The 14,968-nt window shown below is 46.9% G+C and overlaps 1 protein-coding gene across 1 annotated transcript in view; it reads right to left on the reverse strand.

Moving 5' to 3' along the window:
- The window catches only part of GFRA4 (GDNF family receptor alpha 4), a 99,618-nt gene extending 93,339 nt beyond the window's left edge, over positions 1 to 6,279 (reverse strand). Inside the window, exon 1 of the mRNA XM_067533583.1 lies at positions 6,198 to 6,279. Within this exon, the coding sequence (XP_067389684.1) occupies positions 6,198 to 6,237 (40 nt within the window). The 5' untranslated portion in view covers positions 6,238 to 6,279. The remainder of the gene's footprint in view (positions 1 to 6,197) is intronic.
- Between the last annotated feature and the right edge of the window lie 8,689 nt (positions 6,280 to 14,968).

Below are 14,968 nucleotides of genomic sequence, written 5' to 3' on the forward strand. Positions count from 1 at the left end.
GGAGATTTAGGTTGGATATTAGGAAAAACTTTCTAACTATCAGCATAGTTAAGATCTGGAATAGGCTGCCAAGGAAGGTCATGAAATCCCAATCATTGGAGGTTTTTAAGAACAAGTTGGACAAACACCTGTCAGGGATGGTCTAGGAGGTTTACTCGGTCGTGTGTCAGTGCAAGCAGCTGGATTAGATGACCTGTTGAGGTCCCTCCCAGCCCTATATTTCTATGATTCTATAACACCCACAAGAAATCTGCTGACAATGATGCGGAGAGAAGGGGATGAAAATGTCTATTTGTATTTCTAAAAAATTATATAAAAATTGTATGTATTGGGGGAAAAGTCTTATTAAATCATTAAATCCATCCCCAGGAAGTGCAGGATGTAAAGCCTAGATATAAGAATATACCAGATGTTCAATTGATGCTCTGCGTGATTTCAGTCAAAAGAAAGAATTGATATAGACCTTCACGCTGTGCTGCTCAATGAAGGCCTGATCCAAAACTCAGTGAAGTCAACTGCAGTCCTTCCCTCCACTTCTTCGGGATTGAGATCAGGCCCCAAGTCACCAGCATGTCACAGTCCTTTTCCTCCTCTTCAACTCAAATGTCCATGAGATGGAACTCAGACAGCAGTCTTGTCCTTCAATGCTGAACCTCCAAAGAGCACTGGGGGGGAGAGGAGAGGTACAACAGATGCCAAGACAAACGGGAGGATTTGTTTGCTAAGTTTCCCCGATCCCATTTGAGAAGAGGAAAATCAGGGTCAAAATGCCACAGCACTGAAGTGCGGAGAGTGTTATAAAAGGGGCAAGTGAGCAGACACATGCTGACGCTCACTGTAGAGCAGGTGTACTCAATATCCCATCTCTGTCAGCCATCATGGCAGGCAGGTAAGGGAGCAAAAGGAAGCTTAAGGGTGCTTTTACACCTACGTAGGCAGTCCCTCCAGGTTCGAATTCAGACAGTTTGTTGGGGCACTGTCAGGGAAGCTCATACTGCCTCTGTCCGTGTTGCATTTGTCTTTTAGAGAGCGCCAGATAAGGCTCCTTTCACAGCACCAAATACACTTCAGAACAAAACAAAACAAAACAAACCCAGGTACTTCAATCTGCTAGACTTGAGAAAGACAAGAGTCTAGTTTGACTGAGCTTGTTGCAGGGCTCCAGGAAATCCTGAGTTCTTATCCTGGCCCAGCTACATTTTTGCTTAACTCATTTAGGCTAGAATTTTGAAAACAAAATAAAAGAGTTAGGTGCGGAACTCTGTGCCTCAGTTTCTCACCTGTAAAAGGGGATCATGATAACGATACACCTAGTGGGACTTCTGCTGAAGCTAACTTACTTAGATTGTAAGGCCTTTGGGACAGGGACTGTCTTTCTGTTCTGTGTTTGTGCTGTACCTAGCACAATGGGATCCTGGTCCATGACTGGGACTCCAAGGGTATGTCTACACAGCAAAGACAAACCTGTGGCTGGCCCGTACCAGTCAACTCGGACTCACAGGGCTCAGGCTGCAGGGCTGTTTCAGGTTTGGGCTTTAGAAGGTGGGAGGGTTCTGGAGTACAGAAGACTACACAGCAATGAAACAGCCCGAGTCAGCTGGCATGGGCCAGCCGCAGGTGTCTAGCTGATGTGTAGACACACCCCTAGGGGCTACCACTGTACAAATAATAATATTCATAGTCACTCATCAAAAAATTCCAGGTGAAATTGGTAAAACTTCCATTGGCTTCAGTGAGGCCTAAATTCTACCCCAAGTCTGCAAAGGGCTTTGAAATCCTTTGTCAGGCATGTGCCATAGAAATAGATATTACTGTTAGTAGAGATGGTCAAAAAAGATAAATATATTGCACAGAAAAATGGGGGGGAAATGGACTTTTTTGTTGTGTTTGAAATTTGTAGTGAAATTTTCCATTATTTATGTTTTGTGTGTGGGGGGTGGGAAAAAATCCCAATTCTCTCTCACTTTTTATATTAGAGAAGGGTGGGGGGAGGTTAAAAAAAAAAGGATTTTTTTTTCCACCCCCAAAAAAAGATTGCTGAAAAAAATTCCTTTTTTTCCTCTCTTTCTTTTTCTTTTTTAATTCAAACTTCATCAAAAAGCAGAAAATTTCAGATACAAGCAAAAATATTGCGAAAATTTTCATTCTGGCAGAAAAGGCATTTCTGCCCATAAAAAGTACTTTGATTAACACGTGTCAACTAGGTCTAAATATTAGTTGTTATTTAAGGCAGCGCAGCCCTGGGGAGATATTGTCTCGGGGCAGACTACACACCACCACATTTCCCTAGATTTTGGTGTCTTTTTACAAGTCAGAATTGTGCAGCATCTGAAGGCAGCCTGCCGAGCTGGATGTTTTAAACCTTATCCAGCTTTCACAGACACAGAGAAATGTAAGTATAATGTGCATATTAATATGCAAACAATAGATTGTTTCTGTCAGAGCTGAGATGGGTGTTGTTGACAGAGGCACACATTTTTGTCTCCTTCAAACTTCACCCCACCCCCAACAGACACACATATGGTTTCTCAAGAGCTTTTTGTGCTTTCCCTGGGATTTGAGTTCCAATAACAGGTAAAAAGTTACAGAGGGGTAGCCGTGTTCGTCTGTATACAGCCAAAACAACGAGAGTCCTGGAGCACTTTAAAGACTAACAAATTTAATTTTTGCAGGCATAAGCTTCAGAAATGAAATCTGTTAGTCTTTAAAGTGCTACAGGATTCTCGTTGTTTTTAATAACAGGTAAGAATCAGCAAGAGGATCACCCGTCTCTGTGTTTGATTGCTGCTGCAATTAATCTCTAGGAAACATATGCTACAAATTATATTAAGCACCAAGCACAATAAAACTTGCCAGGTAAACACTTCACTAGACAGTGGAAAGGTTTCATCCCAGCTGCCACTTCATGGACCCACAATATATCATTCATAGAGGCGACTTGTAATGGGTCTGGAACCATATCTGGGCATGAAGGAGGCTTCAGAATGGAAAGGGATTATTTCCAATTCCCATCCTCCAACATTTAACCCTTTTTATTTCAGTTTCATGATCATCATTATGTTAATTAATTAATTAAGTATTATCAGTTTTGTGACAAATATATGCTCTGCTCTTTACAAATAAACCTACAGATGAGGGTCATAAAATCTCTGGGTTACACACTAAACAGCATCTTGCACTCTAAATATTTTAATAAAACTAATGAATGATACTCTGCCCCTCTAGAGCACCTGTCAGCCAAAGATCCCAAAGCTCTTCAAACGTTAAATAAACCTCACCACTTCCTTACTATATTCATTAAAGAGCTGGAGATAGGGTGGAGATAGAGATTAAATAGTCATTAAATGAGTCAGTTAGAGAACCTGGAATGGGACCCAGGAAACCTGACTCAGAGTCCTACGTTCTATAAACAATCCCGCCATCACAAATGTTCCTCCCATTGTGTCTTTCTCTGAGCAATGTAATGTGACACAACAATGGGCACACACATGACTAATAACATCTCAGCACAGTTTGATATTTATTTAGTGCCTGTTTTCAGCAAACATGGAGAAACTGGTCATTATCACAGGAATAGCTGGGTCCAGTTTAAAGACGGTCTTTTCATTTTATGCATGTACCGTGGAGCCCTGATCTCTGACAGGGACTATCACAAGACAAATATTAATTCATAATAATAATAATTACAAAAAGTCAAAAACTTTTACAAGTTAAAACTATTGATGCTCACTCCTGAATTTTAGCTCAGGCTGATGACCTTCCCCAGGATTATCCCACTGGGATTTATGTTGACCAGTGAACCCAGCCAGGGCAAATGTCAGTTCAGAGGGGAAAAGGTCATGTTTCTCTTCCTTTTGAGCTTCTCTCTCTACACCTTGGGGGCAAATGCCAAGGTGTGAAAGCCAGCTGAGAATGGCTAATGTTGCAACTCTGACCCATGGCAATTGTCTTTCACGTGTGGTAAAACCTACTAACCACAGTCAGTTACTCAGAGGGAGATCTGTTCTTCGGATCATTTTAAAAAGCCCATTTCTATTAGTCCAGGTTAATATTACTCCAAGAGCTTTATAATAGGAGAGTAAACTTCAAGGAAGGTGGTACTTTTAGATGCAGCGTTACCACTTCACTTTCTGTACTGCACGTACATCCCAGAATATATTCTAAACAGTAAATCAACACGGCACTGCATTGTTTGAAATCCAGGACCTACCCCTGGCTAAACCTATAGATAAACACTGCATGTGCATGACACGAAATGACCACACTGTCCCTTTAATTGTTGCCCTGCTGTATGGAGATTGTCTACCGATCTCCTTATACGGCCCCCTTGAACACCTGCTGTTGGTGGCACCTAAAATTTTTTTGGCTCAGAAAAAAGGTGAAAGGAGTCACCTTGCAGTATAATAATTAATAGTCTAAGGAATTTTCTTTCAGAATCTATTTTTGTTTTTAAAATAAGATACATCCCACCCTGACATCAGAGACCCGTCGGATTTAAATAGGGAAATTATTAGGGCAGGATTGTTCCCTACACTATTTTGCTAGTACTCTGTCCCATCTATCTCAAGCAACGGGGCTTTCTCCTCCTTCACTTCCTCGCAACCTACAACATAAGAATAGTGACACAGACAAAACAAATGCTTCGTATCTTGGACGTTCTTGGTTCTGGGCTTTTGAAGTACAGCCCCATTCTTCACTGTGTTAAAGATGAGATATTTTCTTACACTATAAAAGCTGCACATTTACCAAAAAATATGATAAGCATCAGAATACTTGCACAGTGCTGATAGCAGCAAAAGGGAGAGAGAAATCCAGACACCGAAACAACTGACATCTTTAGCTGCTCTGTACCTAATGCTGGAGTTTGAACAGTCTCTGGTATTCAGTCTGGGTGCTACCTGCATAATCACTGGTTTCAGTTGTCAAAATAAATCACATCACATTTCATATTTTTAACCGCAGCACCCCTTCTACTCCTCAAAACTGACACAAAAAGCACGATTTGTTCCCAATGTGGCATCATTTTTTAATAGCATCAGGGCATGTTTTGATGCTATTCACTGCATGCTAGTGGCTAACAGCATTGTCCAGCAGTACTTCTGCCCCCAAAGACGACACGAAAACAAAAATACATTATGAGGAGAACATCTAAACCTCACTCCCCTGCCCAGGAGACTGGAAACGAACCCGACTTCAGTGATCTAGGCAGGTTTTTAGAAACCTCTGCAGAAAATGCCCCATGTGCAATTCAAACAAACAAATCCTGTACAATTCCATTGTGAAAATGCTGCGTGTCCACCTTATACATTTAAGGCTATATACTCAATAGGGCAGATCCTCAGCTGCACATTGGAGCTATAACAATCGACCTCAGCTGAAGATCTGTTCTGTTGGGTCAACATTTCCTGGGGGGGGGGGGGGGGAACCAGAAAAAATGATCTGACAAGCTGGGGAGACTGAAATCTAGTTTGGTTTCCCAGAGTCTCTTCCACTAGTTCGGGGCCATTAAATGCCTTAGCTGGGATATTCAAAATCTTCCAGGAGCCACAATTTGATCCCGTGTGGTACCTTATCACCGAAGAAGCATCATCTGGATTTTAAAAGGGATGGAAGATTTCTATGGATAGCAAGAGTCTCTACCGTCCAAATTAAAAACAAAGGAGCGTCTTGGAACAGATACGAACCCTCCTGCCTTGGGGCACAAGCCAGCCATGGACTAAGGAGGTTTGGAGGAACTTTCCCTGGGGACAGGCTAGCCCAGAACTACCCCGGCAGGGCTCCTCTCACCTGCCTCTGGAACATCTGCTCCTGGCCCCTGTAAGCGCCTGCCCCAGTCTGGCGTGTCCTGCATTCACGGCACTGGGACTTAACACCACATGTACCGTACAAGGCAAGAATCAGGAGTAAAGAGAGAGAGAGAAAAAAGCCAGTGCACTGTCTGTCTGTCTGTCCGTCCGTCCGTCCACCGCACGCTCCCCGTCCCCGCCGCCAGGGATGCAGGCAGCCGATCATCCAGAGCATCCCAGGGGCTCGGTGCCGACCAGGCACCCCCAGAAGTTGGCTTCTCTCCGGGAAAGGGAAAGAGACCGAGGCACCGGCCCTGGAGGGAGCCAGGGCAGCGCGCCCAGGGCAGCGCCCGCCCCGCCCGCCCCGGCCAGGACACCCGGCCCCGGGGGCAGCGCCGGGCAGCGACTCACCTGCGAGGATCAGCAGGAGGCAGCACACGGCCCCCCTCATCCTACTGACGCGGGGCCAGTCCCGGGGCGCGGCGGGGGGAAGGTTGCAGGGGGGGGGGCGCTTCGGTCCTTGGCACCCTCCGGGGAGCGGGTTAATCCCGCCGGGGCATCTCCCCCCGGCTCCGCACGGCGGGCGGCTCAGCCCTGCTCCGGCCGGGGCATGGTCCCCGCGGCGCGCCGCTCTCCGCCGCCAGCCGGGCTGCTCCGCGTCCAGACGGCCGGGCTGGGCTGGGCTGCGCGCCGCCCTCCTGCTGCTCCTGCTGCTGCTGCTGCTCCTCCTCCTCCTCCCGCCCCGCGCAGCGCCGAGCCGAGCCGAGCCGGGCCCGGGCCGCTCCGCAAACTTCTGGCGGCGCACAGCCTGGGAGCGTCGGCAAGGCGCCGCCGCCCGGCTCGTCCCCGCGGCCCCCCAGCGGTGGGGCGCTGCCCCCTGGCTCCGCCCCGCCAAGGCTGGGAGCGCCCTGCCTTGCCCCCCTCCTCCTACGCACACAGCCAGTTCTCCAGGAGCCCCCCTTGTCCTCCAGAGCCCCCCCCCCTCGAGATCTCCAGGAGCCCCCCATTGTCCCCCCTCGCCTCCAGGAGCCCCCCATTGTCCCCCGACTCCCCCCCCCCCGAGATCTCCAGACCTCGCCTCCAGCATCTCCCCCCTTGTCCTCATGAGTTTCCATCTCTGTAGCCCCCAGGCCACGTCTTCCCGGATCTCCCCCACCCCACATTTCGTCCCCCTAAACCCCCAACCACATAACTCCCAGGCTGCATCCTCCATGACACCCCGTCTACCTGAGCCCTCGGCCAAACCCCCATGAGCCCTCGTCTCTGTAGCCCCCCCGGCCTTGTCTCATCCCCATGAACCTCCATCTACATCCTCCATGTCCTCCATGAGCCCAAACCCCTCTCCCCCCATCTGCATGACCTCCGGGCCACATCCTCCATGAGGATCCCTTTCCCCATCTCCATGACCCCCAGGTTGCGTCCTCCGCGAGTGCCCATTCCCCCACCCCATCTTCATGACTCCTTAGCCAAGGTCTCCATGAGACCCTCCACCGCCTTCAACCTCGTGGCAGGCCCCCACGAGCCTCCTTCCTTCTCCTTTCGCCTCTTACGAGGACTCTCATGGCCTTGCAGGTGACCTCCACATGGGAGAAATCGGTGCCTTTTTCCCAGAGTGCTCCACAGCACTTTCCATCCTCGCCTCCTGACGTCCTGTAAAACACTAGCTGGGTAACGTCCACGTCCTCATTGCACTGCAGATAAGGTCACAGCACAGACAGAGCAACCTAGACCCAAAGAGTGGCAGCGACTCCCCCAAGTTCACACAGCAAGCCAGTGGTCGCATCCGGACTAGAGCCAAATTCTCCTCATTTCCAGTTCGGCGCCCTACCCATTGGGCCATGCAGCCCTATTTTTCTTTCTTTAAGATTTAGCTTTAAAAGCCTGGACCCCCCTCCCCCCCCATCCTGCCGTTAAAAAATGAACACCAGAAGCATTAGGAACATTGAGGCTTGTCTTTCCTCTTTGTGATGGAGGAATCTCTTGGGGAACCATAGAAATGTAGTGGGAGCTTTCTTAGCTCTCAGTGGATGGGGCAGGAGGTAGTGTTGAGCTTTTACACAGAGTGCTTTTCTCCCACCTAGGTGCAAGGTGTTGGAGTTAAATGGGTGTTAATAAAACGACAACACTGCCACTCTCTCAAGCTTGTGGAAGGCATGAGACTTGCCTAGAGATGAAGGTGAGACACAGTCATGTGTTGGCACTGAATGTTCCTAGAATCCCAGGGCGTCTGGATCTGGTTTGGCCCATCACAGGGACAGCGCTAGGCTCCGGCTATGAACAGCACCCGTCTGGGGAATGCGGACGCTGGAGAGAACTGAATGGCACTAAAGCAACATTGCCTCCTTCACAATAAGTAGCCTGTGAGGAGGGGGATGGGGAAAGTCCAGCATGGGACAAGACCCCTGATGTGTCCCAACACTAAGGCATTTCTTGTCCTTTCCATAATTAAATGTGCTGGGGGAACTAAACCCTTAGGAACAGCCACCCAGAAGGGATGTGCTGCAAACGTTGCTAAGAGAGAAGAGTCACTACTTCCTGCAGGGTTGTGTGAATTGGACTCTAGCTCATAGTGATCACCCCTCATGGGTCCAGGAAGGTCAAAGTAAAGAAAAGGTTTACCTGTTTGCTCCCCCTTACGGGGCAAACGAACCAAGAGATTGATCAATCATGCCTAAAAAAGTCACTGTGCATCATGTTAAACCAGTCCCGAATAGTGATTCTCCATGAGCCCTAGCCAACAGAGCTGCTAGATTTAGCCACTCCAATGAAAGGAGGAATTGTTTAGGGTGGTCCAGGGAGTGTAGAATTAGGAAGAGTGGAATTAAAAAGGAAAAATTTGACTGATGATAAGAAAAGAGTTCCTAAGAGCGAAATTTATCATTGCTATTATTATTTGTGTCACACTAGACCTAGGGGTCCCAGCTGAAATGGGGATCCAATATACTGGGAGGTGAACATACACACAACAAAAGACAAATCCTCAATACAGAAAAAAAAATGCCCACCGACCGTACACCCCTAGATATCACCTACCACCCCATGCTGGAACCCGTACAGGATATCATCAAACAGTTACAATCCCTACTTGACGGGGACCCCATCCTGAAAGAAATCTTTCCCAAACCCCATCTTCTGCCCTTCAAACAACCCTCTAACCTCTCCAAACTCATCATCAGAAGCAAGCTCCCCATGGAGCAACTCAAAGATGCAAAACCTGCAGATAGAACTCCACTGCTATCATGATGAATACCCCCTACAATACACCCTTCAAGATCCACAGGCCCTACCCACGCCTATCACAACATGCTGTGTACCTCTTCCAGTTTATCACATACCCCAACAACAACAATGTGGGTGAAACCAGACTGAATTGTATTTGCTTTTTTTTTTGGTCTCTGCTGTCTGGTTGCGTACTTCCGGTTCTAAAGGAGGTGTGCGGCTGATGGGTCAGTTTGTAACTGTGGGGTTCGTAACTCAAGTTCTACTGTACAACCAAGACTGAGGACAGGAGAGATGAGTGAAAATGATCTTTTCTGAGACCGGTCTACACTACAGAATTTTGTCGACAAACTGGTGCACAACTGAAATGCTCCTCCCACCGATGTAACTCCCCTGCTATGCCGACATAATAAAACCATCTCAATGAGAGCTGCAGGGCTTATGTTGGTGTAGTTAGGGCGAGGCAGTGTCAGTGTAGACACTGCGTTTCTTACGTCGGCTGTCAGCTAACATTGGTTGACTTATCTTGGTAGTGTAGACAAGCCCTGAGTTAGGCAACAAGTGGAGTTTATGATGGGGTATTCAGCCTGTTTCAAAGAGCAGGTCTACATTGAGAATTTACATCAGCATAGCTATGTCCCACAGGGGTGTGAAAAACCCCTGAGATACATAGCTAAGCTGACCTACACCCCCCAGTATAGACAGTGTGAGATCGATGGAAGAATTCTCCTGTCGACCCCACCACCTCTCGGGGAGTGGATTACCGACACCGATGAGAGAACCCCACCCATCGCCATAGGTAGTGTCACACTGAAGAACTGCAGTGGCACAGCTGTGTCATGGTAGTGGATTAAGTGTGGACATATCCTAGGAGTGGAAATGTGTGTGCGTGTGGAGAGCAGAGATGTGGAAAATCTGCAAAAGCAATCTGCAGAGGGAAGCAAGAAGATACCATGTGCTGGCTGCCCAAAAGTACTTGGCGGCAAAGAGTTTCTTTTTTTTTTTTTCCCCTTTCCCTTCATTTTCTTGGAAAAAATGCGTAACGGGGCTAGCTGGATAACAACATGCACAGACCTTGACCACATCACTGAGTGGAATCGGATACTTTGATTAATGAATCCGAAAGAGCTTCCAGTGCTCAGGTCAGCTTGGCAATGCAACCAGAGGAGGAAATATAAGGACCCTTGTGGGAGTGAGCGAGGAGCATTTGGTGCAAAGATCTGAGGCGGGATGAAAGCTAAGAAGGTTGTTTGACAAACCTTCCTCAGGCTAAGCTCCCATTGACGTCATTGAGTGAAGCGTGCGTAAGGCTGGGAGAAGTTGGCTGGACATGTGAAAGCATGAGGCGTGCGGCTGTACTGAGCAGAAAAGGGGGGCTGGAGTCAGACTGAGCTCAGAGCAACATACTTGAAAGCGTACGAGTGCAGCACAGTATGTGAATGTGGTGTGATGTCTATTAGGCAGGGCTCCCCACTGATTAGTACCCCAGTTCCTGTCATGGTGGCACTTATATTCTGTGCACGCATTGTTGGAAGGACATTTATTTGGTCTCCGTTAGAAGGGACGGGTGGAGACAGGGCTTGTAATTTATGGGACTGGAGTAGCAAGCTCAAAGTTAAGATGGTAAAGCCATTGCCTTTGTAGTTTTGACGTTACCTCCCCCTTCTACCTGAAAGATCATAGAGCCAATCTAGAAGGATACCTAGCTCTTACATGGAGCTTTCCAGATGGGGAAATTGAGGCACGGACACTTGCCCTAAATCACACAGCAGGTCAGTGCAAGAGCTGGGAATGGAACCCAGGTCTCTGAGCCCAGTGTCCTACTCATTAGCTTCTTCATTGGTATGGGTCTCCTGCCATGGTTGAATTTGTTTGCTCCATTTGATGAAACCAGCTGTTTATGGGAAACTTAGCCTTAAAATATAACTGGTTGCACATTTTCAGAAACATCTTCTAATGCTGAAATGCCACCACTAGCTTAAAAACAACTCATTCGAGGCACTACAGTATTGTCATTAGCTGGGCCTCCAGGAAAACGACTTCACAGAGACATATTGAACAGTGCTGTGTAGATGTGACCCAAGAACCACTTAGTACTGGCTGACAAGGGAGTTCGGCATCTCCTGTTTCTGGTATGTTCATGCTGGTTCCCCAAAGAATGGCATGTGAGATCTCAAATGAAAGCCGGTGTCATGCTGGTCATCAATATCATTGTGAAATGTATGTAGAGATACTATACTATGTAGGGAATTATGTATTTATACTGCAAATATGTTCTTAAAGTCTGTATCAAGGGATTAGTCATCAGTAGAACCCTGCACCAACACAAACATGTGAATCCACATCCACTGGAATAACCTTTTACCCGACCCTCAATCCGCCCTCCCTCTTTTAGATTCAACCAAATCCACACATCAGCTGTTGAGCCCCTGACACCTCAAATAGCTGATCAGCCCCACCCTCCCACCTAACAGCTGATCAGAGGTTCAGCCCCACCCCACCTAAAAGCTGATCAGCGGTTGACCTCTGCTGGCCGCCTAACAGCTGATCAGCTGTTCTGGCTTCTCCCCTGGCTGGCAGCTGCTCCAGCCCTGCCCCAGAGGAGATGATCATCCAATCTGCAAGAAATGATCCATGGATATTCACATCCACATCCAGGGATGCAGATATCTGCGGATGTAAAGTGGATATATGTAGTTTTGCAGGGCTCTAGTCATCAGCAATGGTGAAAAATAGGCTTTCCGCCAGACGAGAGAGGTTTATCCATCTATCTGTTTACATGTAAATTAGGTGTTGTCTCATTCACAATTGGTCCTCTATCACCAGTCTGAACTGAATGCAGGATGAAGAACTGGGACGACTCCAGAGAAAAAAATCTAACAGGAAGAGAAAAGCAGTGGGGAGGGCCCTATCTAGAGGTGTTTATCAAAGGTTTGCTCCACTATATTTGGGAGGCAAAGGAAACACCCGGGAAGCAGGCCCCTGTCGCTGAGGAAGAAAAAGGACAATGCTTTTGCTTCATGAAAAAAGAGAACTTTGGCTGAATTAAGCTTCCTTAGACAAGAGAGTGAAGTCTGGGCTCTAAAGAATGTGTTATGATTTTGTTTTACATGCAACCTTTTGTTTCCAATATTCCTTCTCACTATTACTTGAATTTCTATTCTTTGATAATAAACTTAATCTTATCTTCACTCCACGTACTCTTCTGGCTGCTTGGCAAAATCTCCATGAAGATTCTAGTTTTAGGAAGGAGTCCAGTGCATCTGACAGTCTGCAGGGTTGGTAAGCTCACTGTGAAGGTGCTTCAGGTGTCAGAACTTACATATGCTACATAGAAGCTCTGCACTGACTCCAGTAGAATGTGTCAGGAACTCCAAAGATTTTACAAGATCATTAGAGGGTCTTACATATTAGATAAACTCTGCTGAGGGTTTGGAATGGAGCACCTTTGCTAAGGTTCTGCTTGCCTTCTTTTCACAGTGAAGTCACTTGAGGGCCACAGTACCTTGCAGAACTGGGCCACAAATATACAAAGGAATTACTTCACCCACCACTGACATGCAGCCATCTCTGGGGCAGGATACAGCAGCTGTTCAACAGCAACACTATGTCATAGGTTTGGCCAGACGATGAGAAAAGCGGGATGGAGACTGGAGGAATAGAATTACGCAACTAAGAACATGAGCAGAACACTGATATCCCTAATTAGCAAAAAGTGAGATGGAATTTTTCTTCACCACAAATTGTCATGACCTGGGTGTTAACGTCTTATTTCAGAGTGTCCTGAAATAGCGATGGATGCATTGCTCTGTCACTGCAGACAATCGTTCCTGCATGACAAACAACACCAGGGACCTGATACAATGGTGACCAGCACCCTAGCAATACCTTGTATTCAACATTTTTCAAAACTGGCCACTGATTTTGAGTGCCTACATTTTTGGGTGCCTAACTTGAGACACTTTCTAAAGCTGGGCAAAAATCGTGACACCCCAAATGACAAGAACAGCTGCTCATCACCTCGGCTAGCACATAGTCTCCTGCCCAGAATTCAGGACGTTGAGATGAAGCCACTTCCCCTAAATTCACTTAAGATCTGCAAACAGCTTTGTCAACAATAGCAACAGTTCAAGCACATAGCCTGGTGAGCTTGCTACAGGCTGCAGTAGCCTTGGTAACTCCATGGGGGAAATACCCTCATGTTCCCTGTCATCTATAAACCGAACCCTTTCATTTGCTTTAGAGAAAATGAAACATAAACCTCCATTTTTTCCGAATCATGTGTCCTAATTTAAAAAGAGTGACATTTTTCAAAGGAGTTTCATAGATTTTTAGTTTTCTGCTCATTGGTCTTTTGGTTTTTGGTAATAAAAATATGGTTAACTTTTTATTTATTGACATGCTTCCTCCCCCCTTTTTTAAACATATTCTTTCATTCACTTCTAAGCTTGGTAGTATAAGCGGGAAAGCAGACCCACAACACACTTGACTTGCATTTGACACCCAATTTGTAAAAGGGGCTTATTATTTCTATTGCACCAAAAGTATGACAGACACTTTCCAGATCAGCAGGAAGACACAATCTTTATGCGATGTGCCAACACAGAAGGCAGGATGCATCTTCAGTGTGTTGAGAGGCAGTGTGATAAGACACTGGCTGAGCCATTAGGGAGGTGTGGATTCTAGTCTTGCAGGACCTTGGACAAAACATTTCCCTTCTGTTTCCCCTCTCACCTTCTTGTCTATTCAGGCTGTAAGCTTTTCAGGAGAAAGACTTTCTCTTACTGTATGTTTCTCTGATCTCCCTTGAGCAGCGGCAGCACTGTGTATTACAAATCACATTACTCTGGAGATCGTGAATCTTCTTTCCAGTGGTGGAGGGCCCTCTAGGAAGGTTATGCTTCCCCTGTTCTGGACATTTCAAATACGTTTTTCTTTATGTAAATTATAGTGCTGATGGAAAGGAAGAAGAAGAGAATCAGACTGACAGCACGGGAAAGCGAAGTGCTATGTTTCTCCCCAGGCACAGGGAGCTGTATTAGAAACTTTCCTCACACTGCCCTGACAGCATGCCTTAACCCAGACCTTGAAGGGACCACTCAAGGAGCAAGACAGGAGTAAGACAGGAGAGGTCAGTCATCCACTCCATGCTGCTGACACTCAGGAGCGTCTCGGGCACAATGTATGCTTGACTACCTTACCCAGCTCTGTTTTAATGACTCAAGCCAAAGTCGCACTTCCCCTAGAACTTCTTCAGGCTCTGTTCTCCTTTGCTGAGAAAGTGAGAAGCAACTCAAATGACATTAGTTGAGTTACACCAAGGGCGATTTTGTCCGGGAGCATCTCATGCTGCACCTTTGAAATCAAACAGGTGCACACAACCAGGCCATGACATCAGGGCAAATGATGAAAGGTCCTTAGCATTGGAGAAGAGGGTGCTGAGCACCTGTCAGGGTATGACCCTGTGAGGTACAACAAAGGTCAAATCCGGAAGGTCATGCTCGTGCTCAGACAACAGTCCTTCTGATTTCAAGGACAGTTTTCTATCTATCTTAGGTACTTATCTTCCCCCCACACACATACCCCATTACCACAGTATCTGAGCACTTCACTGTCTAACATATTTATCCTCTCAACACCTCTGTGAAGCAAGGCGAGGCTATTATCCCCCATTGTTCAGATGGGGAACTGAGGGAGAGGGAGAGACTGAGGCCTGGTCTACACTAGAAAATTAGGTTGGTTTCATTACGTCAGTGAAGGATGTGAAAAATCCACACCCCCTGAGCGGCGTAGTTAAACCGACCCGAGTCCCCGTGTAGCCAGCACTAGGTTGACGGAAGAATTCTTCTGTCAACCTAGCTACCGCCTCTCAGAGAAGTGGCTTAGCTATGCCGACAGATGAATCCCTCCCGGCAGCGTAGGCAATATCTGTGCTGCAGCTGCGCCGCTGTTGCATTTTAAGT

This window comes from Emydura macquarii, unplaced genomic scaffold, assembly GCF_026122565.2.
Source record: "Emydura macquarii macquarii isolate MOO-44397 ecotype Brisbane River unplaced genomic scaffold, CSIRO-AGI_Emac_v2 contig_3345, whole genome shotgun sequence".
NCBI classification, from domain to species: Eukaryota; Metazoa; Chordata; order Testudines; family Chelidae; genus Emydura; species Emydura macquarii.